The 27,556-nt window shown below is 48.6% G+C and overlaps 1 protein-coding gene across 1 annotated transcript; it reads left to right on the forward strand.

The window, feature by feature from the left end:
* The first annotated feature begins 358 nt into the window (after window positions 1-358).
* Window positions 359-27,216, forward strand: aoc2 (amine oxidase copper containing 2). The gene is made up of 5 exons (XM_037476108.2): window positions 359-1,983; window positions 2,691-2,809; window positions 18,636-18,802; window positions 24,612-24,744; window positions 24,862-27,216. Exons 1-5 carry the CDS (start codon window positions 411-413, stop codon window positions 25,150-25,152), a joined length of 2,283 nt encoding a protein of 760 aa, XP_037332005.2. The 5' UTR covers window positions 359-410; the 3' UTR covers window positions 25,153-27,216.
* The last annotated feature ends 340 nt before the right edge of the window (window positions 27,217-27,556 follow it).

Here is a 27,556-nt window from a genome sequence, read left to right on the forward strand (position 1 = left end):
TATCGCACAGGATTTCGGAATACTCATTATTTACTCCAAGCCCAGGTTTGAAGTACTATTTACATTTGACACTAATACTGGAGGCACATTTGGTACTTTTACACCACTACATTTAATTGACAAATGTATTTCCCCTGCAAATTTTTACAATTTGAGGAATCACCTGCATATTCCACCTTAACTTACTGCCATTAACACATTAATAATGTTTTAAACCGCCTGTGTGAATTAATCATGTTGGCTGGTAGCTGAACAGAGGCTGAATGATATGGCTATATTGGGTGTGGGAACTAGAGTCGTGGTTTTGAAGAAAGGGGTAGGAATTGGAAAAGGGGTGGGAATAGGAAAAGTGGATATGCGCTCCTCTCTTTACCGAAAGCCCAGAGCTCATTCCTTTCCCTTTCCCGTGCATGTTAGTAAAGCGGAGTATGAATTCTTTCGTGAAATGGGCGCTCGCCGTCTTTGTCCTTGTCTCCATCATCCTCAACATCGTCCTGTTAGGGATCCACACCAATAGCGCACCAAAATGCTCCACGCAGCGTCTTCACCCGCTAAGGCGCACACACGATGAGCGCAGCCTGGTGTTTGCTGATCTCACTCGGGAGGAGTACTTGCAGGTACAGCAGTACTTGCTAAGGCAGAAGGACTTGGACATATCAACCAACCAGATCACGAAGCCGTCAGAAAATTTCTTGTTTTTAATAGAGCTCTCGCTGCCCAAGAAGGCTGGCGCACTGGCTTACTTGGATGGGAAAGGCGCAAAGCCCAGCCGAGAAGCGACGGCGGTGGTCTTTTACGGCAAAGAAGGTTACATTAAGGAGTACATAGTGGGGCCTCTTCCCAACCCAACATACCACAGAGATGTCACCATGGAGCGGTACAAAACGGAGCTCCCTATCAATGCGCGCACGGTCACCATTGGGGAATACGTCATGATATTTACATTTATTGAGGAGATATTCTCCAAGCTGGAGAAACTGATGAAAGAGAGCTTCGACGTGGGTCCGGACAAGACGCTGAACGCGTTCGAGCAGATGCCCCGCGGGGTCCAATCCGGGGACAGAAAGACCTGGATATCTTTCTTTAGGGACATGGAAGGTATGTACATCCACCCGGTGGGCTTTGAGGTGCTGCTTAACCACGAGAGCGTTAACGCGTCCGACTGGAAAGTGGAGCGGCTGCTTTACAACGGCCAATATTTCAACACCGTGGAGGAACTTAAACAGAAATACGATGCAGGTTCCGTTAAGAAAATAGTTTACAAGGAGTCGCCTGACTATGGGTCACAGAAACCCAGGAGCACGCCTCTGCAGATCGGCCCGCAGCTCTTTTACCCAGAGGGGAAGCGCTACAGCATCAGCCACAACCACGTATTGTACTTGGACTGGAGCTTCGCCTTTGGACTCAGCTCTCTTACCGGCATGAGAGTGTTCGATGTGCGTTTCAAAGGCGAGAGGATCATGTACGAGCTGAGTGTACAGGAGGCCATGTCCGTGTACGGTTCGGTGACTCCCGGAATGATCCTCACCAAGTTTCTGGACACGAGTATCGGAATAGGGCGCTTCGCGCATGAACTGGTGCGCGGCGTGGATTGTCCCTACGAGGCCACCTACGTAGACACGTACCGCTATATCGATGTCCCGGCCCCGTGGAGGTTTAGGAACTCAATCTGCGTGTTTGAGCACAACATGGGTCAGCCCCTGCGGAGACACTTTTCGGACTTTTTCCACAACAGCTACGGGGGGATGGTGAACAACGCCCTGATCTTCAGGACCATAACGGCCATCGGGAACTATGACTACATGTGGGATTTCATCTTCTATCAGAGTGGGTCAGTGGAGGCCAAGGTCCACGCCACCGGCTACATCTCTTCTTCTTATCTGGTGGACGGCAGCCTGAGGCACGGTCACCAGGTGGCGGAGAACGTGCTGGGGAACATCCACACTCACTTTATTAACTTTAAGGTGGACCTCGATGTGCTGGGTGAGTTATGGTGCATTCGAACCTTGTTTGTCTTGGCGGGGGAGGGGGTATTGGAATTTAGAGGAACATGAAACATCTTTGTATGATGGCCAAGGCTAAAAAGCATATGTAGCGCTCTATAATTGTATTTACATGATGTCTGACAACAATCATAACACAATATAAAGCCTTCTAGGCTATAAGGTCAAATAATAACACTTGGTCTGGTCCGTCACTGACATATTTGTCATAAATACAGTAGCCAGATGACAACAATTTGTATTCTGGAATGCTTTCTAGAATCAGCTGTCTTAACTCGACTCACAATCCCTTTCATCACCTCAAGCAGACAAATTAGTTAATAGATGAATGAATAGAACCAGCTTAAGTTGTCTTTCCTTCTTGGATGGATTGATTCAAAGTTTGCTTGAACTTCATTTAGTCAAGAGTGACTGCATTAAAACATAATTCTAATCAAGTGCAATACCGTTTCATTTTTACATTTGAATGAACATTTAGATACTATTAACCAATAAAGCTGGTTAGTCTTTTAAAAGTAAATGTAAATGTCATTTTTATTTAATTTGGACTCAATGAATGCATAATTAGAAAACAACAAAGCCAAATGCTTTCATCGACTTGTCTATAGATATACATATCAATGATTTAAAAATACAACAAAACATGAATAGTATTGCAAACATGTTTGCCCCATGTCCTTTTTGCAGGTGTGAATAATTATTTCCAGACTAAAGACATGGAGTATGTCAATGTGTCGCTGCCATGGATGCCCGATCACTACTCTATGGTCCCTCAGCTGGTGGAGAAGCAACTCACAACAGAACAGGTGAAGGGGTTTATTCCACCTTTACAATTGCACTGTAAACCCAAATTAGTTGACTTTACTCGCAAATCGCCTGGAGCCGTTGCCCTATCCCACTTTAGTTTTTACACAGGCTAAAACTAGAAATGTTGAGTTGTATTAACGTGGAACCGTAAGTTTTTACACAAGCTGAAACTAAACATGTTGCGTTGTATTAACGTGGAACCTTAAGTTTAATATTTATATTTATTAGTAGTGTGTACTCAAAATCAATAGATAAAACTATCTATTATGACTTGTTATTTTTACTCATCATTCACTCTCAGAAAAAAAGTACAAAACAGTACCTTTAAGGTACAAAAGCTTGTAACAGGGATGGTACTCTCAAAGATATTATTGTACCTTGAGGAAAAGGAGCAAATTTGTACCTTACCTGTGTGTACCTTCTAAGGAACAATACTGACCCTAGATGATCAATAATGTACCCTATGTACAATAAAGTACCTCTGGAAAAGGTACAATTTTGTCCCATTGAGGTACTGCCTCAGTGACAAAGCCATTTTGTACCTTTAGGTGGCAAAAAAGTTCCTTTTTATTCCTTAAGAAGTGAAATAAATAAAAGGCAAACAACTAACTGAATTTTAGACATTACTTTACAGACAGTCCTTAAAATGGGAAACAATTTAAATCACAGATTCAATAATAATTCATCTCACAACCAGATAATGTAACATCACAAAACAAAATGCCACAATGTTTTAGGATGTCATGTCCAATATAAAAAGCATTTAAAAAAATTGAATACATTTTTTTAAGAACCAACTGAAAACACAGCTTAACATAAATGCCGCATATTAACAAACAGTTTATCATCGACACAATATGTATCCAAAGCATGCAAATCCATCACCTCGAAAGGGTGAAGTACAGTCCAGTCCTGTTCATATTTCACCAAGGAGGCGTAATAGTAATGACAGAAAGAAAGAGGAATTAATAGTTTTCCACATAACGCCGAATCTGTGTGTATGTTTAGAATATATTTGACCTGAAAAAACAAAGGTATTTTTTCACAGTGCAAATGACCCACAACAAAAGTCTCCCTTACAGTATTTAACACTGTTTATCACAACCTCTGTTACTCAGTTAAGTGTAATGTCCTGAAAATTGACGTTACGGTTTGTACCGCTCACTAACAGTTATGGAATGCCTAAGAGCTGAAGGAAGAGACTGTAACAGTATGTTAACACTGGGTCCCATAACCCTCTCATACTCTTCAAACATATTAGTTAAGGAAAATTCCCAACACTGTCTAAACTGATGGCGGCTGCTTAAAGTTGATGTAACATTGACAAAGTTCCTTCAGAGAAATTAATTGGTCAAGAAGAGGAAGAGACTCTTTTTTAGCAACTAGTACAATGTCGGCAATTTCACGACACAATAAATAGATTCGCCAGTAATTGCAGCCTTCAGGTACCCTGTGTGCCATCAAGAAGGGAAGTAGGCGGAATAAACACCACTTCTGTGAAGCAGATCCAACAACACTGGATTCATGTAAAATATTTTCTGAGAAAGGTACAGGCTTATTTGTCCTACCATTTTGTCCAATAGACATCTTTCTTAGTTCCTCATTTAGTTATTGTATGGTTATATGTTTTTCTTGAGGAGCTTTACATACAACAAGCCTCAATACCAACGGTGCTACACCCTCCAAGAAATCATGCATGACATCTGGAGGAAGAGATGTTGTGACGTCAAAGTAATCTAACTGGTCAAATACACATCCACCACGAACTCCATACATTCCTTTGTTTTCTGGATTTTGTTTTACACATTCTAAATGGTATATGTGTACATCAACATTTCTTAAAACAAAATCTGATTCACTGAAGTTCTCTCTCCAACCCAGTCTCCAAAAAAAGCGTGAAATGGCTACGTTGGTCCACCGTGATAAACGTAGTCATGTCACGTTTTCCCCCAAAATAACGTTACTATGTTACGTTTCTTTTGGCCCATTCATTTACATTGCTTTGCAAATAGGTCACGTGACTATCAAGTTTCCCGGTAGCAAAAAGAAAAACATGGCGGACGGTCAGCATAATCTCCGTCAAAAACACAATATTTTAAGAAAGCATCAGCATTTGTATGCATTTCGATGGCATTTCTAGCGAGAAGTATGCGTTATTCTTTCATAATCTTCTATCAGAGACTGTAGAAGACCTTCCGTTTATTCGTTTCTGCGAAGATTTGAGTGTCTCTTTGGGAAAGCGTCGCTACGCAACGCCTTTAACGGCGCATTATTAAAAAAACACTTCCAGTGGGGGCGTTACCGTAAAGAAGCGTTCAGCCTTAAAGCCACTAATCGCCAAACAAAACAAACTCAAAGCACACGAATCACATTATGACTTTTTAAACATAAATTCCCTTACTTTTATGAGTTTTCAATGAAAGAATGCATAATTTCCGGGTGTAGCCAAGCCCGGGACATCCCGAATTATGGGCAATTTTGATTTGTCCAGCTTTTTGACAGCTCCAGTCCCGACTTCCAATCACAGCCTCCTAAGTCAATGACGCGCCTTAAACTCTCGGGTGTTGTGTGATTGCAACTTCCCCCCCCCCGAACATTACGTCTTGTTTACATGGAAAAGGGGGGCGGGGCTTCGCCTTCAGAGCGGAGCGTCATTTCTCGCTCCACACGTCTCCTCTTTTTACTGGCCAGGAAAACGGGCGATCTATCCCACGTGGGTCTGGCTCCATTCCATTGGCTCTGACGAATCCACGGAGAGGCGGGACTTATAATTTGCCCGGCAAACGGAGAGATTTGAACTCCATTGCTTGCCCTGTGCGTGAAGTGGCCGTGAGGCCTCCACTAAAGTCTCTCTCTATTTGTTCTGCTTTACTCAATAAAAGTAAAACCTTTACAGATATACTGTACACACACTAGGCTAACATAACGAAGATTCCAGGCTTCGTCCTTTATGTTTTATGGGGATAAAGCCTCTGTAAGTAGTTTTTTCCCAAGCAAATCTGAGTTTCTTCTGTTTTTTGTGTGTCCCATACAAATATCAAAATATATATACTGATTTTCACATCCAAACACACTCACTTATGTTCCCTTTTATCATGACAACAAGACATTTCAAGATAAACCTTTTGCTTTCATAAATATGACAGTTTTAGTGTGTAAATGCCCAGCAGTGTACAGTCCGGGGGCCCCCTATCCCCATAAAACATAAAGGACGAAGCCTGGAATCTCCGTTATGTTAGCCTAGTGTGTGTACAGTATATCTGTAAAGGTTTTACTTTTATTGAGTAAAGCAGAACAAATAGAGAGAGACTTTAGTGGAGGCCTCACGGCCACTTCACGCACAGGGCAAGCAATGGAGTTCAAATCTCTCCGTTTGCCGGGCAAATTATAAGTCCCGCCTCTCCGTGGATTCGTCAGAGCCAATGGAATGGAGCCAGACCCACGTGGGATAGATCGCCCGTTTTCCTGGCCAGTAAAAAGAGGAGACGTGTGGAGCGAGAAATGACGCTCCGCTCTGAAGGCGAAGCCCCGCCCCCCTTTTCCATGTAAACAAGACGTAATGTTCGGGGGGGGGGGAAGTTGCAATCACACAACAACCGAGAGTTTAAGGCGCGTCATTGACTTAGGAGGCTGTGATTGGAAGTCGGGACTGGAGCTGTCAAAAAGCTGGACAAATCAAAATTGCCCATAATTCGGGATGTCCCGGGCTTGGCTACACCCGGAAATTATGCATTCTTTCATTGAAAACTCATAAAAGTAAGGGAATTTATGTTTAAAAAGTCATAATGTGATTCGTGTGCTTTGAGTTTGTTTTGTTTGGCGATTAGTGGCTTTAAGGCTGAACGCTTCTTTACGGTAACGCCCCCACTGGAAGTGTTTTTTTAATAATGCGCCGTTAAAGGCGTTGCGTAGCGACGCTTTCCCAAAGAGACACTCAAATCTTCGCAGAAACGAATAAACGGAAGGTCTTCTACAGTCTCTGATAGAAGATTATGAAAGAATAACGCATACTTCTCGCTAGAAATGCCATCGAAATGCATACAAATGCTGATGCTTTCTTAAAATATTGTGTTTTTGACGGAGATTATGCTGACCGTCCGCCATGTTTTTCTTTTTGCTACCGGGAAACTTGATAGTCACGTGACCTATTTGCAAAGCAATGTAAATGAATGGGCCAAAAGAAACGTAACATAGTAACGTTATTTTGGGGGAAAACGTGACATGACTACGTTTATCACGGTGGACCAACGTAGCCATTTCACGCTTTTTTTGGAGACTGGGTTGCTCTCTCATCTCAGAGTGAGTAGCCATGCAGTATCTACAGATTCGACCAGCACCAAAAGACATGGTAAATCCATGTGAGATGACAGATTGTCTCCCAATATTGCAGCTACAGCTCCAAAAACATGCTTCTCCATACCATTAACAATGATAGTTGGTCCCTCTGATGACAGTTTCTTAAGGTCATCCAGTAATCTCTATAATGAGTTAGAACATGTACATCTCTTTCACAGTTTCGCTCTCTCTGTATAGAATCCCAAACATCTTCACGAGAGCAGTATTTCGGAAGTACATCACAAATGGATACATAAGAGTAGCTTCCAACTTTACGACCACTTGGGTCTCTCATTGCATAGTCTACAGGTGCAGTAGTTTTTCAACATATGCGGAGACCTAACATGTTTTGATGCCTCTGAAAAAAAGTCAAGACAAGGTTCCACATTGAAGCCATTTTTTTCAAGATGATTGTACGGTGTGGGTTGGTACGGCTCCGGACACAGGCACTGACACCAGGGTGGTGGGCTTCAAAGGTTTTATTGTTTTAAGTATTTTGTTCCTGCTCGCGATGACACGCCGCTCGCTCGGTCGGTCTCTCCCCCTCGCTCGCCCCCGTCTCACTGCTCAAATAGGGGAGAGCACACACACACAATTATCCCCAGCTGGTTGTTATTGTTTTCACCTGGCACCGTTCCCCGAGCCACTCCCCCTCTCTCCCCCCTGCAGCCGAGCTGAAACCACGCCCGCCACCACATACCCCCACCGCCCGACTTAGGCCGGGGAGCCGTCCGGCCTAGCTTACTCCCCCCCCCCTCCCTCCAGAGGGCGGGAGAGGAAGTCCGCCACGACCATCTGCGTCCCCGGCCTATGGACCACCTTGAAGTTAAACGGCTGCATGGCCAGATACCACCGAGTGATCCGGGCGTTAGTATCCTTCATGCGGTGGAGCCATTGGAGCGGGGCGTGGTCCGAACAGAGGGTGAATGAGCGTCCCAGGAGGTAGTAGCGCAGGGAGCCCACCGCCCACCGGATGGCCAGGCACCGTGCTGTTCCTGGCCTCCCTCTCCGACAGTTTCCGGCTGATGTAGACCACCGGGCGGTCGACCCCCTCGACCTCCTGGGACAAAACGGCCCCCAGCCCCCTGTCCGACGCGTCGGTCTGCAGCACAAACGGGAGAGAAAAATTAGGTGTGTGGAGGAGCGGCTCCCCACAGAGAGTCTGTTTTACCTTCTCAAACGCCCGCTGGCACTGCTCCGACCACTGGACCGGATCTGACGCACCTTTCCGGGTCAGGTCGGTCAAGGGGCTGGTGAGGTCCGCAAACCCGGCGATGAACCGCCTGTAGTAACCTGCCAGCCCCAAAAACCGCCTCACCTCCTTTTTCGTCTTGGGGCGCGGGCAGGCTGCAATTGCTGCTGTCTTGTCTACCTGGGGACGCACCTGCCTCCCCCCCAAGTGGTACCCCAGATACCGTACCTCCCTCCGTCCAACTGCACACTTCCCCGGGTTTGCCGTGAGCCCGGCCCGCCTCAGCGACTCCAGCACCGCGCCCACCCGCCGCACATGCTCCACCCAGGTGGTGCTGTGGATAATGACGTCATCCAGGTATGCGGCTGCATATGCGGCGTGCGGACGCAGCACCTTGTCCATGAGGCGCTGGAACGTGGCCGGGGCACCGAACAAGCCGAAGGGAAGCATGGTAAATTGGTACAAACCATACGGAGTGGAGAAAGCTGTTTTCTCTTTGGACTCTGACGACAGGGGAATCTGCCAGTAGCCCTTAGTTAAATCCAGGGTCGTAAAAAAACGTGCAGTGCCCAGCCGGTCCAGGAGTTCGTCGACCCGGGGCATTGGGTAGGCGTCGAATCGTGACACGTCGTTTACCTTGCGGTAGTCCACGCAGAACCGCTCAGTCCCATCCTTCTTGGCCACCAGAACGATGGGGCTGCACCAGGCGCTGTTGGACTCTTCTATTACCCCCATCTCCAACATAGCCGCTAATTCCTCCCGAACCACTTTTCTTTTGTGTTCGGGTAGTCTGTAGGGTCGTGACCTCACCGTCACCCCCGGGGGTGTCTCGATTCGGTGTGCTATCAGGTCGGTGCGGCCTGGCAGGGGGGAGAACACATCAGCAAACCGCTCCTGCAACTGGGCAATGTCTGCTCTCTGGTCCTCAGAGAGATGACCCTCACACGGGAGCGGGGTGGGATTGACCGCTTTTGGCACCTCCGGCCCCAGGTCCTCTCTTTCCGATACTGTGGAGATCAGAGAAACAGACTCCGCCTCCCTCCAGGGTTTCAGGAGGTTGAGGTGGTATATTTGTGTAGCCCCGCCCCTGTCAGACCGCACCACCTCATAGTCAACATCCCCCACCCGGCGTGTGACCTCGAAGGGCCCTTGCCACTTAGCCAGGAGTTTTGAGTTGGAAGAAGGAAGTAATATAAGTACCTTTTCTCCCGGTGTGAATTCTCGCAGCTTGGCTCCTCTGTTGTACAGCCGCTGTTGTCGTTCCTGGGCCTGGAGCAAATTCTCTCGTGACATCCTACCCAGTGTGTGGAGCTTTGCTCGTAGGTCCAGGACGAACTGGATCTCGTTTTTCCCGGGGCTCGGACCTTCCTCCCAGCTTTCTTTAATAAGGTCCAGCACCCCTCTTGGTGATCTGCCAAAAAGAAGCTCAAAGGGGGAAAACCCGGTGGAGGCCTGGGGAACCTCGCGGACTGCAAACAACAGAGGGTCAAGCCATTTATCCCAATTACGTTCATCGTCGCTAATAAATTTACGAATCATGGACTTCAGCGTCCTATTCATCCGCTCCACCAACCCGTCAGTCTGGGGATGGTAAACGCTGGTGCGGACGGACTTAATGCCCAGTAACCCGTAAAGTTCTCCCAGTGTGCGCGACATGAACGAGGTGCCCTGGTCTGTTAGAATCTCTTTCGGGATTCCAACCCGGGAGATGACCTGAAACAGCGCTTGCGCAACGCTCTTTGCAGAGATATTGCGCAATGGCACTGCCTCCGGATACCGGGTTGCATAATCCATGAGGACTAGCACAAAGCGGTATCCGCGTGCGCTCCGGTGGAATGGCCCGATTATATCCATGCCGATGCGCTCGAACGGGACCTCCACCAACGGTAGAGGCCGCAGCGGGGCACGCGGGATGGCTGGTGCATTGACTAACTGACACTCCGGGCAGGACGCACACCAGCGGCGCGCGTCCGCCCGGATGCCCGGCCAATAAAATCGGGCCATTATCCGGTCTAGTGTTTTCCCGTATCCCATGTGACCCGCCATCGGATTATAGTGAGCCGCCTGGAAAATCATTTCCCGGCGGCTTTTCTGCACCAGCAACTGGGTGTTTTCCTGCCCCGTTCGAGTGTCACGACTCACTCTATACAGTCTGTCCCTAATCAATGAGAAGTGCGGGTATGACTGTGCTGCGTCAGGGCGCACCAAATGACCATCAACTCGTATCACTTGGTCGTAGGCTGAGCGTAGAGTGTCGTCACGAGACTGCTCGAGTGGAAAATCTTCCATGGAGCGGAACTCGGGAACCACCGGAGTCTCCACGGGAGGCTCCGCCGGTTCCCCCTCTCCCCCGGCGGCGTCGGACGACCTCGCGTCACCGCTGAGCACAGCACAGATACCGCATGTCCCTGTCGGTCGTGAACGCACCCCCGCAGCCTCTCCCATTAGCGTGTTAAATCCCTCCCAATCCGTTCCCAAAATTACTGGGTGCGTCAGGTGGGAGCTAACCGCGACCTTTATTCTATATTTTTTTCCCTTGAACCTAAGTTCGACGGACACTATGGGATACTCATGAATGTCCCCGTGCACACACCTAATTTTCACCCGCGACGCTTCTACCAATGCCCCTGGCCGAACCAGGCTCTGATGTATCATGGACTGCGAGCAGCCCGAATCCACCATCGCCTGGCGTGTACCACCCTGGATTCTTACCGGAACGCGGTACGTCGCTCCCGGGCCGGGGGAGGGTGATGGAGCGCCGGCGACCCGGATCACCTGCCCCACCTCCATCAGCGGGCACTCCCTCCGCAGGTGGCCGGGCCGCCCGCACTTCCAGCACTCCTGCCCTGGCGTATGAGAATCTCTCGGTGGGTCAGGAAGGGTGCCAGGGTTTGCTGCGGTCGGGGGGTCCCGGTGCACGGCTGTCGGCGCTTGACGTGGGGCCGGTGTGGGCCGCCCCGCGGTCCGCTGCGGGCTCCTTCCGGTTGGCGCTGCTGCTGGTTGCGTCGCCGGCGGCGCGCCCTCCCGGCCGCCCTGCCCGCTACGGTGCACCGCCAGGTGGTCCTCGGCCAGGGTGGTGGCTGCCTCCAGCGTCGGTGGCCGGTGATATCGGACCCACGCCGCCGTCCGGGCCGGGAGCCCCCCCACAAACTGCTCCAGTGTCACCGCTTCAAGGACCTCCGCCGCCGTTTCTACCCCCGTCGGCCGGAGCCACCTGGCGGCGGCGTCCCGGAGCCGCTGCCCGTAGGCGAACGCCCTGTCCTCTGGCCCCAGCCTGGCCCACCGGAATCGCCGCCGGTGGTCCTCGAGCAGCAGCCCCAGCCGGTCGACCACGGCCTTCCGCACGGCCGCATAGACTCTCCGGGCCGCCGGGGGGAGCCCCATGGCCGCCGTCTGCGCCTCACCGGTCAGGAGGGGCACCAGCCTGACCGGCCACTCTTCCTCCGGCCAGCCGCATGCCTCCGCCGTCGCCTCGAAGGCCTCCAGGAAGGCCTGGGCGTCGTCCTCCGCCGTCATGCGGTGGAGGGTTAGGCTCGCCAGTGCTGTCGGGCCCGGTGGTGGTAGCGTGGGTCCCGACCGCGCCACCAATAGCTCCAGCGCCTGGGCCTGCCTCCCCACCTGGGCCTGGAGCGCCCCCAGGAACTGCCGGTTAGCCTCGGCCTGGTCCCTCTGGATCGCCGCCAGCTCCCCGATCATCTGGCCCAGTGCCAGTGCTGGTTGGGCCGGCATCGCCTGCTGTGCCTCGTCCGCCATTCTGCCGGGTTGGGCGCCACTGTACGGTGTGGGTTGGTACGGCTCCGGACACAGGCACTGACACCAGGGTGGTGGGCTTCAAAGGTTTTATTGTTTTAAGTATTTTGTTCCTGCTCGCGATGACACGCCGCTCGCTCGGTCGGTCTCTCCTCCTCGCTCGCCCCCGTCTCACTGCTCAAATAGGGGAGAGCACACACACACAATTATCCCCAGCTGGTTGTTATTGTTTTCACCTGGCACCGTTCCCCGAGCCACTCCCCCTCTCTCCCCCCTGCAGCCGAGCTGAAACCACGCCCGCCACCACAATGATATTTTAGAAACAGTGAAAGTTAACATCCAACTTTGAATATTAACACCACAAACACTGATTAAAATTTCAAATAATTTACCTTTGAAATTACTCTCCTCTTCAGTGACCTCTACTCCAAAAAAACTCTGTGATTAAATCCTCCGTGGATAAATGTCCAAGCCCAATGTCCCGACTTTGATCAACACTCATGTATCCTTCCGCGCTGCAATTTTTATGCTTCCACCGAGTCGAGCTCTGGTTAGCCTGTAGCTAGATCCTTTCAATAGAACACAACTTAAAGCGTTAACAATTATCTGTCAGTTTCATTCTAATATAAATAGGGTAACAGGTTTTAAAATCAAATTCTTCAATACTGTTTGTGAATATAAATAATTACATTCTCCACCTTAACCTGATTAAAAATGATTCAATGGGACACTCCACCAAAAAACCTTTTTCCCATGTCTCAAAACTTTAGGCTACAGTTAATTAGTTTGACAGTATAGGTAAACTTGTGTTTCTATATTGAGAGATGACATTTTCTGCTGAGATGAGTATTCACTGATTCCTGCCGTTTTACATTTAAACATTTAGGTACAAATATGTAAGGAACAAATATGTACCTTAGACCTAGAAAAGTCCACAATGTACAATGGAAGGTGCGTAATTGTACCTTAAATATTTGTGTACTTTTAACGGTACATTTGCAAAGTTTGTACCTTAGGGAACAAAAATGGACCTGTATTGTACCTCTTTTTCTGACAGTGTTTAACACAATTATTGTATTTTCCTCTAATTTAATTAGCTTTGGAGTGGTTATTAAACATTGTTTCAATTAAATTTGATTTAAAAAAACAAACACCTGTAAATTGTCCAATGCATTTTAATTTTAAGAAAAATGGCCAAACACAGCTAATCTTATTATGAAAAACTTCACATCAGGTCAACATCAACACAGCCAACCTAAAATGCTTAATCTGAAAAGGGTAATTTGGAAAAGGTAATCTAGAATAAAATAAAAATTGTGTGGGTGTTTTCCGTGTCTGTGTTGTGTGTGTCTGTGGGTGTTGTCCATGTGTGCTGAATATGTCACAGGAAAAAATGTGGATGTTCCCTGAGATTTAAGTGGTTAATCCATAAACAAAAAATAATTGACAAGAAACCTCCACTCAAATGTACAAGAAAACACAGAAAGGATCTGTTTCATCTGCCTCAATGAAGGGAGGCCAGAGCATGAACCAACAGACTATCATATCAGAACAATATCTAATTCCATCTACATAGACTAATGAAGAACTGAAATATGTATATAATAATATAACAATGTCCTATGTCTTTCCGCTACAACTCCCCTCAGTTTAAATTTTCACACAAGTCACATGCTGTAGCACGCTTCCTACTAAATTTAAGTGTGTATAGGTGTGTCAGTGTTGTATGTGTCTGTTTGTCCACCTGTTTTACAGAAAATAAAAAGGTTTACCCCAGAGGTAAGAATAAAAGAAAAGTCAGTTTCCTAAAGTAGATTGACATCTCTTTACATTGCGAGCTGATTTTTCAAAGTCTGTAGCTTTGGCTTTGGGTCAGTGTGGCCTAACAAGAGCAATACCTGTTGTATGAACTGAAATGTGAGCTTCATAGTCTTGGGGTAGTTAAGTATGGAGTGCATACATGAGTCCAAACAGAATGCACATTGCTTTTGGCAGATCTTGAATGTTGTCCATCACAACTTCTCCCTCAATGATGATTTTCTACGAGGCTGGACTGAGATGCTGGGAAGATGTGAGCACAGCACCTTCACGCTCAATAAGAAGTATCCCAATGTCAAGGTCACAAAAAGAATAGTCATCGTCAGATTCCTAAATAAAGAAAAACAGAAGAGCACAATCATTACATTATATTTCTCATTTGAAAAAAACTTTAATCAATAGAAGAGTGTCATGGTGAAAAATAAGACAACAAGAGCTTACTTACAAAGCCTGCTTTGAAGAAGTCTGTGGGGTTGTCCCCAAGGATGATAGGAAGCCCTCTGAGCACCTGTGTCCGGATCGCAGTTGGCTCTGTAGTCTTTTGCACCCTGGGTTTTCTGGTAAATGTTTGCTAAGTGGACCTTGAGTGCATTAATGGAGTTGAATGCGCACACACATTGTTGGTGTAAGCTGGGAAATTGGACAGTTCTACCATAGTTTCCGTGTTTTAACCAATGTTTTAAAAGGTAACCCCTTTTCTCACAGATAAACTCACAGTACCTTCACAGCATCCTCACACCACAAGAATCTGTAAAACAAGAAAACGTTTAGGTCAACAACTCAGCACAACAATGTCACTGTTAAATACAATAAGGTAAAAAAAACGAAACAACACCTGTGTTACAGAGAAAACCGGCATGTAAACAAGCGTGTGTGAGGACGGTTACACACTGCCGGCGTGGCATTTCTGTTGCGTGTCAGCTGCGTGGATTTTTCTGTCTTTTCACACCAGAAACGTGTCTGACGCGGCGCTGCTGCTGCTAGCCTTGTCTGGACACATGCATGTTTCCCATTGATTTACTGCACTCAAGCAGTATACTTCATGTTACACATAAATATATACAGACTTGATTACAGAAAAGACAACGTCGGCAGTATTGACGGTAAATACATTACAGAATATTGCATTGTGTACAGGTGCAATATTTGAAAATCGATAATCTTTTTTTATTTTTTTTATTACATTTGTATATCTGCATTAATGTCATAAACTCGAGACTTTAAAACATCAACATGCCTTTTATTAATTTGTATTTGTGTCAAAATGAAATATAATGTCACGGTTTGGTCTCTTTCCCTGTTTTAGTTTGAAGTTTCATGTTCCTTGTGGTCCTGGGTTAACTTCACTTCCTGCCTTGTCCCGTGATTGCCTGAGTGTTTCCACCTGTGTCCAATCACCTGCACCTCCCTCGTGTATTTAAGCCCCGTGTGCCTGTTGTCCCTGGTCGCGTCATTGTCAAATGTCTCCCGTGGTTGGAGCACGTCGGTTTTGGTTTTTGGTTTGTTTTTGGAATAAAGAGCACCTTGTCATTGGAAACCCTGCGTTTGAGTCCTGCTTCCGCCTGCACCTCCACGCCTACGTGACAGAATGACGCGACCACGTAAGGACTCAGCAGACTCCTGGTGTGACTTGGGCCCGGACTACCTGGATGTGAGGAGCCCGTTTTTTCTTCGCAAAACTGATTTCATTTTTGGGCCCAGAAGTTATCAGAAGGCGTGCCTCGAGCTGCGGGACATCCTCAACCCGAGGAAAAAGAGCTCGGGGAGGAGGAGGACACAAACCCCTCCAGCCCCGGCTCCTGACCCGGACCCACGACGCCCGTCCCAGCCCAAGTGGGCCCCCCGACGCCGGTCTCTGCCCGTTCCGGCCCCCAGAGCCTCGCCTGCGCCCGTTCCGGCCCCCAGAGCCTCGCCTGCGCCCGTTCCGGCCCCCAGAGCCTCGCCTGCGCCCGTTCCGGCCCCCAGGGCCTCGCCTGCGCCCGTTCCGGCCCCCAGAGCCTCGCCTCCGCCCGTTCCTGCGCCGAGACGCCAGTCAGCGCCCGTTCCGGCCCCGAGACGCCAGTCAGCGCCCGTTCCGGTCCCGAGAACCCCGTCAGCGCCCGTTCCTGCCCCGAGAACCCCGTCCGCGCCCGTTCCTGCCCCGAGAACCACGCCCCCGGTCCCGACCCCGCGGCGCCTGACCATGACCCCTCCCTCCCACCCTCTTGGGACCGCCTGGAAGTCAGTCCATGAAAGGGGGGGTGGGGTCAGGGGTTGGGCCGGAGCCCCACGCCACGACGACGCCGGAGCCGCACAGCTCGGCGCCCCCCGCCTCGACGACGCCGGAGCCGCACAGCTCGGCGCCCCCCGCCACGACGACGCCGCAGCCGCACAGCTCGGCGCCCCCCGCCACGACGACGCCGCAGCCGCACAGCTCGGCGCCCCCCGCCACGACGACGCCGCAGCCGCACAGCTCAGCGCCCCCCGCCACGACGACGCCGGAGCCGCACAGCTCGGCCCACGACGCCGGAGCCGCACAGCTCGGCGCCCCCCGCCACGACGAGGCCGGAGCCGCACCGCCCGGCACCCCCCGAGACCCTGACGCCCGGTCGCCGACCCGGCACGCCCCCCGAGACCCTGAGGCCCAGTCGCCGACCCGGCAGGCCCCCCGAGACACTGAGGTCCGGTCGCCGACCCGGCAGGCCCCCCCAGACCCTGAGGCCCGGTCGCCGACCCGGCAGGCCCCCCGAGACCCTGAGGCCCGGTTGCCGACCCGGCAGGCCCCCCGAGACCCTGAGGCCCGGTCGCCGACCCGGCAGGCCCCCCGAAGGACCCGACACATGGCCGCCATCACCCGGAGTTCCCCGCGCGGCCCAGGATCATCGGGTCCCCACCCTCCCTCCCCTTGTCTGAATTTTTCCGGTTCTGCTCCCCTTTAGGACCGTCTGGAATTCGGTCCTTGAGGGGGGGGTTCTTTCACGGTTTGGTCTCTTTCCCTGTTTTAGTTTGAAGTTTTATGTTCCTTGTGGTCCTGGGTTAACTTCACTTCCTGCCTTGTCCCGTGATTGCCTGAGTGTTTCCACCTGTGTCCAATCACCTGCACCTCCCTCGTGTATTTAAGCCCCGTGTGCCTGTTGTCCCTGGTCGCGTCATTGTCAAATGTCTCCCGTGGTTGGAGCACGTCGGTTTTGGTTTTTGGTTTGTTTTTGGAATAAAGAGCACCTTGTCATTGGAAACCCTGCGTGTGAGTCCTCCAGGCATCCTGCCCCAGCTGCGACCCTTTGACATATAATGTCTTTTCATATTCAATTTTGCCTGGAATCGCTTGCAAGGCCTGCGTGTTGCGTGACAAATAGTCGTTGGTTCTATTTCTAGCAGGCAGTGTGTAAGCTCTTACCGTTTAACATGGGAGCCTAAATATAAACAGAACGCCGCACAGCCATTGTGTAGAGAGTGAGAGGGAAAAAGAGAGCAGGCGAGGATGGGTCGAGTAAATCAATGCGCTGCAAGTAGCTCAGATGTAGCTAAACACCTCCACAGCAGATGCCAATTTGCCCCGACAGTGGTAGAATCGTTGCGTAAAATCAAATGCGTAAAATGACGGTTGAATAAGTGTTACAGTCGTGCAAACGGTATGTGAGCCATCCTCAGACTGTTAACACTAAGTTAACTTTAAAATCAGCTGACACTTTTTTGAGTAGCTAGCTAGCTAGTTTTAGCAATAAGCATGTATTAACACCATGCCTGTGGTCAAACAGGCGAGGGTCGGGCAGGAGACAGGCGTGGTCAGACAGGCGAGGGTCGGGCAGGAGACAGGCATGGTCAGATAGGCGGGGATCATTCACTACGAGCAGGCTGGAAGGCTTGGCAGAAGACACAAGACGATCTGGCAGGGAGCCGACAAACGAACAGAGGTTACATACGCAGGGGAGGCAATCAGGGAACGGAGACAAATAATTGATAAGACAACAGGCTGTGACATCTTGTTTCCAGCAGCAGCCTCAGTGGAAAAGCTGTAAAATTCACTGTACACTACTTACCGAGAGCCAAACAGCAAATAGACACAGGACATAGGGGAGTGCCATATTGCAAAGAAACCAGGTTTCTCTCAGGACTTGGTTGAGACCAAAAACGAAGCAAAAAGCAATGTAAGTGCTGTGTTTACAAGTTGTTTGGCTGTCAGTTCCTAGGATTGATACCAAAATGAACTCATCTGCACCACATTAAACACACCTAACTTGCTGATACACACATCACACAAATGCAGTGCCCTCAAAAGTGATCCTCGAGAGAGGACTGGCTGAACCTCCCCAACCCCTTAAATCTTCACATATCATATTTTATAACTTGCAGAGATTCATGCTGCCACTTGTGTCTCACATTGGGAAATATATTGAGATGGTTATTTATGTGTCACCAGCATTGCTATGGTAGAATGAAGTGAAATACAAAAAGGACTCTGGTGTTTGAAGAGACTACAGCCTTTTTCTACAAGAAATGCCACAATCAATCCTGAATTGGTTCAACTGGTTCTGTAATTATTATGTTGTTGATATCACTGGATATCAGGCAGTTGTGTTTTTAAACACACAAATTCCCCTTTTATGAATCATTCTGGCAACCTATGTACTATTTACTACTCATATTTTTGGTTCATTAAAATTACAGATTTCCACCAGTGTTGCAGCAAGTACCAAGTAACATCTAGAATCTTGAATAAGGGACTAAGATCTATTATGACATCCCCACAGGAGGCCGCTTTGCGCTATGACACCAAGACTCCTCGCTACCTCCACATCGCCAGCAACAAGACCAACCGCTGGGGTCACCAGCGCTCCTACAGGCTGCAGGTGTTCAGCTTTACTGGAGATCACCTCCCAGAGAGCCAGCCTGAGGAGAGGGCAATGTCCTGGGCCAGGTAAGAAAGGGCAAACTCATACTGTTAAGAGTGAAGTCGATTTGAAAAAGTTGAAAAGCTGTATTAGATCATTTATCAAGATAGGGAAGTGAAGATATGTGCTGCTTGATTGTAAACTTCATGTGCTAAATTTCATAATGATTCATATTTGGATCACTTTCAAAACAATGTGCCTCGGCCACATAAGAAAACATGACAAAGTGATCTCATCTATATGCAGACAACAATTTATCTCATACTAAAACCTGGTGACAACACCAATATATCATTGCGGTTGACATGTGATCCTCACTTTTCATTTTAAAAAGTGATGATGGTGGTTTCTACGGGAACTAAATCAAAATCAAATCATTTTCATCCTTCATGAATATAGAGCAAATGGCCCATTCTTCACAGAATACTACGTAGTAAACCTGTTAATCTCCATTAAAGCCCAACTTACTAGAAATGTGACATTAACAGCTGAAGAGCCTGTCTCGTCAATGCCAAAACACTTTTGCTGTGGAAACACCTCAGAAATAGACTTGAATTTGATTTTGTTGAGATGTTGAAGATAATGACATTTGTAAATATTTTAACGTACACTGCCCAAAGCCTTTGGCACCATGAGTCTGGAATATGGAAAAAATTGAATACCCCTGATAAAAAGTGTAATAACTCTGCAACAACGGGAAACAAAGGGAAAAATCTACACTAAACCTGAGAACAGAAAGAGATCTAGAGACTAAACACTAGACTAACAACAAATCACTCTGAATCACAAGACCTTGCAATGGCATGGCTACTTGGCGTGTTCTCTGGTACGATGGACAAGACGAACTAGCAAAGATGTTATGTTCAATTATGTTGGATTTCTATACTGATATGGACAGTTTAATGTGTTAGTAACAAAATTATGCCACATCTTTTGATGGAAAAGATTCAGCCTACAGAGGCCTGACGATGTGGTAGGCTAGCCAGTTTAAATAAAATGTCTCACTCAAAATGCTTCTCAATACTTTGTGTGGCCCCCACATGCTTGTATGCATTCTTGAAAACGTCACGGCATGCTGCTACGGCACCAGCCTAGGGTCTGAGCATGGGTTCAAAGATTTCTTTCCGATACCTGGTTGCAGTCAGACTGCCGTTTTCTAGCCCGTAGAGGTCTGAGGTAACACTACAGGACGTCGCACCCTGAGGCCACCCTAAAAAAGTCTGTTTTGGATTGTTTGGACAGAGACCACACACCAGTGGCCTGCTGGAGGTCTGTAGGGCCCGGGTAGTGCTCAACGTGTTCCTCCTTGCACAAAGCAGCAGAAGGTTGTGGACTTTCTATGGCTCTGTCGAGCTCTCCTAGAGTAAGTTCTGGAGATTGTGATGGGAGACACAACAATTCTCTTTGCAACGGCACGTGTGGATGTGCCATCCTGGAGGAGTTGGCCAATTCTGTGCAACTCCTATAGGGTAATGAAAATTGCCTCTTGCTCCCAGTAGTGATGAAATGGAAAACCAGTCAAAGAGGTCAAGAGAGAGAAATTTGAATTGGCCTCCAAACGCAAAACCAGTCCTGTTTTTAGGGAGCGTCTCATTGTTGCCCATTTTGTGCACCGGTTAATTCCACCACAACCCCCTCAACTTACCTTACTTACCTAATTATCAGAGAAGCGCAATTGAATTTATGCTATGCCCTTATAAAAGAGTATTCCTTTAATTTATTTTGAGTAGTGCATATAAAGAAATTATACCAACTTTGACAAATGCTGTGTTCAATTATCTTATTAACAGTTTGTCATTTGATCGTCACGTTATTATAAATATATTACATACACATAGTTACCAAATAGAGCAACAATTAGTCGATTTATTGATTAATCAATGAACAGTGTGAAGCACGTGTGAAATCTAACCAATGGCGAGCTGGTACGTCATAGGCGGGCGACGCCAGGACCAGGACGCTATAAAGGGACCCGAAAGGCAGGACTATTCATCTCTGAAAGGCCGAATCAAGTGCCACGGGCAAGCCGGGAGTATGGCAAAGTTACGCAGCGTCTCGTTCCCTTCAGGGAACTAAGGTTACATTTGTAACCGGAGACGTTCCCTCTCAGACCGTGGTGTGAAGTTAGTGTGATGGCCTCAACCACCCACTTGCTCACCCTCTGCTTAGACACCGGGCCCCCAGTATTGGGTGGCCCGAAGCACACGAACAACTGTTCGGAGAGCCTACACAGGGTTCTAGGGCTCTGACTGGGCAGAGAAGGTTGAGCTTCGCCTGGTCCGACATCAGGAACGGAGGAGGACAGAATGCCTGCAGCACAATAGGCCCGACCGTAGTGGACGGGACCTTAGGAATGTGGCCGGGGGAAGGTAGTAAGAATGCCTTCACCATAACGGGTACAAATTCCAAGCACGATGGGGCCACCGAGAGGGCTTGCATATTTCCAACACTTTTGAGGGAAGAAATAGTAAGCAGGAAGAGGTTCTTAAGAGCCACATACTTCACTGCGACCTCATGCCATGTGCTCGAAGGGAGCGCCGGAGAGACCCTCTATAGTACGATGGCCAGGTCCCAGGACGGAACTCTAGTGCTGGCTGCTGGCCTCAGCCTCAGGGAACCAGTGGGTGTCTCCCCAGAGAACGCCCATCTAGTGGGGCATGGGTTGCCGACAGGGCGCCACATATACCTTGATACTAGACGGGGATAAACCTGTGGCGAAAACGTTCCTGCAGGAACTCCAGTACTTAACCGACTGGGCAGTTAACACCAAGTGGCAAAAAGCCTCCATCTACCGGCATACGCCTTCCTCGTAGCGGGGGCTCTGGAGTGGACGATGGTCTCAACAACCTCGGTCGAGAGACCGGATTGTAAGAGGCGGGTCCCCTCGAGGGCCACGCCCATGGTTTCCATAGCTCGAGGCGGGGGTGAACGATGGACCCCGACGCCTGAGACAGCAGGTCCACCCTGATGGGGTTCTCCAACGGAGGACCTGCGAGGAGCCACAAAAGGTCCGCAAACCATACTTGGGCCGGCTAGAGCGGGGCTACTAGCAGTAGGCCGCCGTCCTGACGGACCCTCTCCAGAACCCCTGGGAGCAGAGCAACCAGGAAGAACCACAGAGGACAAAGAGAAGTCTCTGGAGGTAAAAAGGTCCACCTCGGCACGGCCGAGGAGTCACCAAAGGAGTTCCACCACATCAGGATGGAGTCTCCAGTCCCTGGGCCTCGGCCCCTGTCTCGACAGGGTGTCTGCCCTGGCAACGCCGAGTGACCTCGATCGACGGCGCTGGTTGCCCCTCGGGAAGAACCCCTTGGCCCTGAGCCACCACTGCAACGGTCTTAAGTGTAACAGGCAGAAAAGGATCACATAGGATGCCGCTGCCAGGAGAACTAGCAGTCTCTAAAACTGTTTCACAGTGGGTGGCTGGCCTAGCTTGGCCTGCTTGACTGCAGGGAGGGTCGAAACTACTCGAGCAGGAGACGAATGTGCCCGCGTCGTGGTCGAATCCCAAATAATGACCAGGAAGGTGGTCCTCTGCACTGGGGACAGCATGCTTTTCCTGGCGTTGAGTCTCCCGACGGTTGATGTGGGCAAGCGCAACATCTTGATGTTAATAAGGCGCTAGAATCAACCTGTCGTTTGTGTAGTTCAAAATGCGGATGCCCTGGAGACGCACTGGCGCCAGAGCAGCATCCACGAATTTGGTAAACATACGGAGTGAGAGGGCTAGGCCGAATGGAAGAACCTTGTAGTGGTAAGCTTTGTCCCCGAAAGCGAACCTCAGGAACTTCCAGTGCTCTGGAACGATGAGGTAGTGGCTGTAATGCCCGACTCTCTTTCTGGAGGAAGAACTCGTTCTGAGGCTCCCTTCCACAGCAGGGTCTGTACTTCTCGCTCCGATATCCGAGCCTGCTGGGGGTCTACCACAGTGGGTAGCACCCCGCGAAATCGAGGCGGCCGCCACCTGAACTGGGTGGCATAGCCTCCGTGGATTGTACCTAGGGCCTATTGAGATACATTGGGGAGGGTTCGCCACTCTCCCAAAAAGTCTCTCAAGGGCACTGGCCCCTCGGGGCTGGTCTCTGGAACACCTGGGTCTACAGACACAGCGCTCTGTAACAGCGCACTGGCAGGGAAGAGCTGGTCTAGCAGAGCCAGAACCCTCCTCGGAGGGAGCGAACGGGCCTCGGGCTCGCGCTCGCTGGAACCGGCCGTGCCCCGAAGCGGCGGCGGGGACAGCGGACTGACTCCCGGAGAGTACCGGGGGGAAGGGAGCACCGAATAGTGCGCTAACACCCTGACCCCTCCGGTGGGGATCACTCTCCATACTGAGCGTGCCGCGCTACGGCCCAGCCTCGATGAGGGGGTGCACGCAGTGCGACGCTCTCCTGCTGCGCCAGGTGGTGCAGGCTTGTCGACGGACGTGGCGTCTGCCCGCCGCCTCTCCGCGTGGAGCTTGTCCGCGACGGCCCAAATGGCGCCTCCGAAGAGGGTTGCCGGGGAAAGAGGGGCATCAAGGAGAAAGGATTTGTCCTTCTCCTTGAGGCCAGAGTGACTCAGCCACAGGTGCCGCTCCGTAGCCACTTCGCCGTCTTCTTCGTGGCCCTCAACGCAAGGTCAGCTGTGTGCCGCAGCTCAGGCACTGCCTCCGGAGTTAGCACCTTCCCCTCGGCCACGTCGGCAAGCAGCTCTGCCTGATACGCCTGGACGAGCGCCATCATATGCAGGCAGGAGGCCGCCTGCCCAGCCGCCGAGTAAGCCTTGCCCAACAGAGCCGAGGTAGTCCTCAAAGGCTTGGTGGGCAGCACCGGTGTCCTTAGCGACACGGCCGCGGGGGAAACGTGGCCCGCCAGGGCCCCCTCCGCGCCCGGCATGCTCACATAGCCGTGTTGCCTAGAATCAGCTAGAGACGAGTACAAAGCCGTACGCGGGTTGTACACGCGAGATGACACCGGTTTCCCCCAGGACGCCGACACCTCCGACACCAAGTCCAGGAAGAACGTAAAGCACCGGCGCGGAGGAACTTTGCGGGAAGGCAGAAACCGTTCTTGCAGATTACCGGTTGTAGTAGGCTGCTGCCTATTCGCCGGCAAGCTGATACGAAGCCTGTCAGCTGCTCGGGTGAGGACCTCCAGCCGTTCTTGGGCGGCAGTGGGGGAATGAGGCGCCTTGACGTCAGCTTCCGCTGCCTCCACGCTCACCACATCCAGCTCCTCAGAGCTGGAGGAATCGTGAGAGCGGCGTCTCGTCCGGGGTGGAGGAACCCGCAGCGCGTGCCTCCGACGCTGGAAACGAGTGCCTGGGTCCAGCGGTGAAGGGCCTGAAAAGGCCTCAGCCACGACGAGGGGGTAGTTGAGCGTGCTCCACGCCCAAGCAGACGACGCATAAGGCGTGCGAGTCCCTGCCCGTAATGAAACGGGTGCAAGGGGGTGCACACTGTACATACCGCTCAGCCATTACTACTAGTCAAACTTCACACGCACTAGATGAAGGCACAGAGATGAAAGGTCCTGCCTTTCGGGTCCCTTTATAGCGTCCTGGTCCTGGCGTCGCCCGCCTATGACGTACCAGCTTGCCATTGGTTAGATTTCACACGTACTTCATGACGCGGTCACGCAGAGGCGTTCCCACAGCGTTTTTACGCAGCTCGAGTTCCCTGAGAGGGAAGTGAAGTTACAAAGGAAAACAGAATGAAACTACAAAATAAAACAAGACAAGAACCCAAACCGTGACAGTGAGAAAACACACATCAGCTTTTCAGCTTTAGATCTTGGCATGGTTTTGCTGGCCACCCAAAGCCATCTCACTCTGCGTCTCTTCTATTTTTTTTTCCAGATATAAGGTTGCAGTAACCAAACATAAAGACTTGGAACAGACCAGCAGCAGCCTGTACAGTCAAAACAACATCTGGTCGCCATCTGTGGACTTCAGCAAGTACATCGAAGACAACGAAAGCATAGAAGACGAGGTGCGTTGACAAAGAACCCTTTATGTGAAATTAATAAGATTATACTAATTTATATTGAACTTAAATCTCAGATAATTAAGCTGAAGGAATTTGCATGATGTGTAAATGGATCTGCAGGACTTGGTTGCCTGGGTGACCACTGGCTTCCTCCACATCCCTCACTCCGAGGACATCCCCAACACGGTAACCGTGGGCAACGGTGGCGGGGTCCTTCTGCGGCCACACAACTACTTTGACGAGGACCCGTCGATTCACTCTACTGATGGGGTCTACATCACCCCAGGCAGCGAGGACAGTTGTGAAAACAATAGGATGGCCTGCCTTAATCAAGACACATGTAGTCCAGTCCTTGAACCCTTCACCTACCACGGTTTCGAAGGAGTCATGAAGTTTAAGGATTCAGTCTGATTTGCTGTGCACTGCTGTTGTTACCCCTAATCCTGTCAGAGAAATGCTTGGGTTTATTTAGCAAAACCATCAAGAAACTTGTGTGAATGCTAACGTGTTTATAGAGAACATTTGGAATGGCACATATGTTGTGTGTTAAGTACAGCACATTGTTAAGCTAGCTTAGCACAAAGCCTGTGCCTGTGTTGGTTAACTACACTTTTTTTAAACACTTTTGAAACGTGTCTAACACGTTTATCAAGAGTTCATTCTGGACACAAACACAAATGTAAAAACGTATGGTTCATGGATGAGACATTTTCAAAATGATGAACAGCCGGACCCAGTTTACTAAACAGAACATATCTTACAGCCTACATTCAGGAGGGAATCAGCAAATATTTATTACCAAAATATGTCAGACACATAAGGAATTTTAACTAGACTAGAAGACAGACAAAAATACAACATAGTGTGGAAGAAGAATAAAATATAATGCTATGGGTTAGAATATGAGTCTATGGGTTAGTTTACAAATAAAGAAATAAGAGTTAAAAGTTAAAAATAAGTGCAAATAAATTCAAATGATTTTATTTAGTCTACCCCAAAATCACAAATTACAAATTTGCCTCAGATGACTTTAACATCTGTACACTGAAAGTGCAAGCTGGTTCCAGAAAAGAGGAGGTTAATAACTGAAGGCTCTGGCTTCTATTCTACTTTATAAGACTGTTGGAACCACAAGTAACTCACAATTTATGGAACGCAGCTCTCTGGTAGGGCAATGTGGTGGTATAAGTTGCTTTAGATAATACGGTGCCTCACCACCAAGTTCTTTAGAGATTTGGAGAAGTACCTTAAATTCTATTCTTGATTTAACAAGAGCCAGTGGAGAGAAGCCAATACAATATGATCCATTTTCTTAGTTCAAGTGCTGCAGCATTTTGAATCACCTGGAGAAGATTATAAGAGCAGACTCATAATAAAGGACATTAATCTAGCTTAGAAATAACACATTCATGAACTAATATTTTTACATCACTTTGAAACAGGAAGTGCCTGATTGTTATATATTAAACAGGTGCAAAATAGCAGTCATATATAAGGTAAATACAATTTGTGCAAGCACAGAATCTTGTGGAATTCCAGGACAACTGTTGGTAGTCATCAAGGTTTCACTGTTTACAATCCAAAACTGCAATCGATTTGATAAAAACTCAAACCAGCTGAGGGCCGTTTCTTTAAGCCCAAATCAATTCTAGTCTGTGCATGAGAATGCAATAATCCATGGTGTCAAAGGTATAAATCATCATTTTTACCAATGCTGTCTCTGTGATCTGATGATCTAAATCCTGACTCAAAGTCTTCAAATAAACCATTGTTAGTGAAAAGAGTTTCATGAGCCACAAAAGATCTATAGGTGCACCGTACCTACCAAAAAGAGATTGGAATCCACTCATTTTTGTGAAGAAAGCAGAAAATGCTGAACTCTTCTTTTGAAATAAACACATTTGATACTTTGCCTTAAAAGTGAGCAGAGGGAATTAATGTTCCTCTGGAAATTTACACTAAAGACGCATTTAAACCCTAAATCACAATGCAAGAATATGTTTTACAATATGCACAAATCTCTATAAGCTGAGTCTAATAGTGCATTTACTTACAAGTTTGTCATATAAAACGTGCAGTGCCATACAGAGCATCTGTGGGATGGTGAGAGCTTCGTGGTCCCATTTGTCCCCTTCAAAATTGCCCTCATCACGTTTACAATTGTTCACTCCTCAGTGCGCAGTTTGATACCCTTTTTTGCATTGAATCTAATTGGGATGTTTACTCAAACTGATTGGCTGGCCCTACCAAAACAAAAATCCACCAGCCGCCACTGACAAATATTCTATCTGAAATATTCAGTACTACTCTTACTACAATAAAAAGTACTACTAGTATTTCAACTTTTATTAATACTTCAACTACTACTAATATTACTACTACAAATGATAATACTATTACTTTCACTACTACTACAAATACTACTGTGACTAATGGTATTAGTACTACAACTAATAATACTAGTACTACTAGTAACACTACTACTACTATTGAAACTAAAACTACCACTATTTCTTCTACTGCTAGTATTACCAGTACCACAATTACAACACATTTTTTTAAACCATCTCAGCTTTTGCCATTTCTGCATTTTCTGAAAGTAATTTCATTATTTCTTATATCTGTATTTTTCTTAATTCACTTCAGCTTCTGCAAATTCTGTATTTTTAGCAATTTCCTTAAATTCATTTCAGCGTTTTTCATTTTTGTATTTTCAGCAATTATCTGAAATTCATTTGAGCTTTTAGCATTCCAATGCATTTTCAGCAGGAAATGCATTTTGCAGTTTCAAAAGTATTTTTAAAAATGTTCACGA

This window comes from Pungitius pungitius, chromosome 12 (assembly GCF_949316345.1).
Source record: "Pungitius pungitius chromosome 12, fPunPun2.1, whole genome shotgun sequence".
Lineage (NCBI taxonomy): Eukaryota > Metazoa > Chordata > Actinopteri > Perciformes > Gasterosteidae > Pungitius > Pungitius pungitius.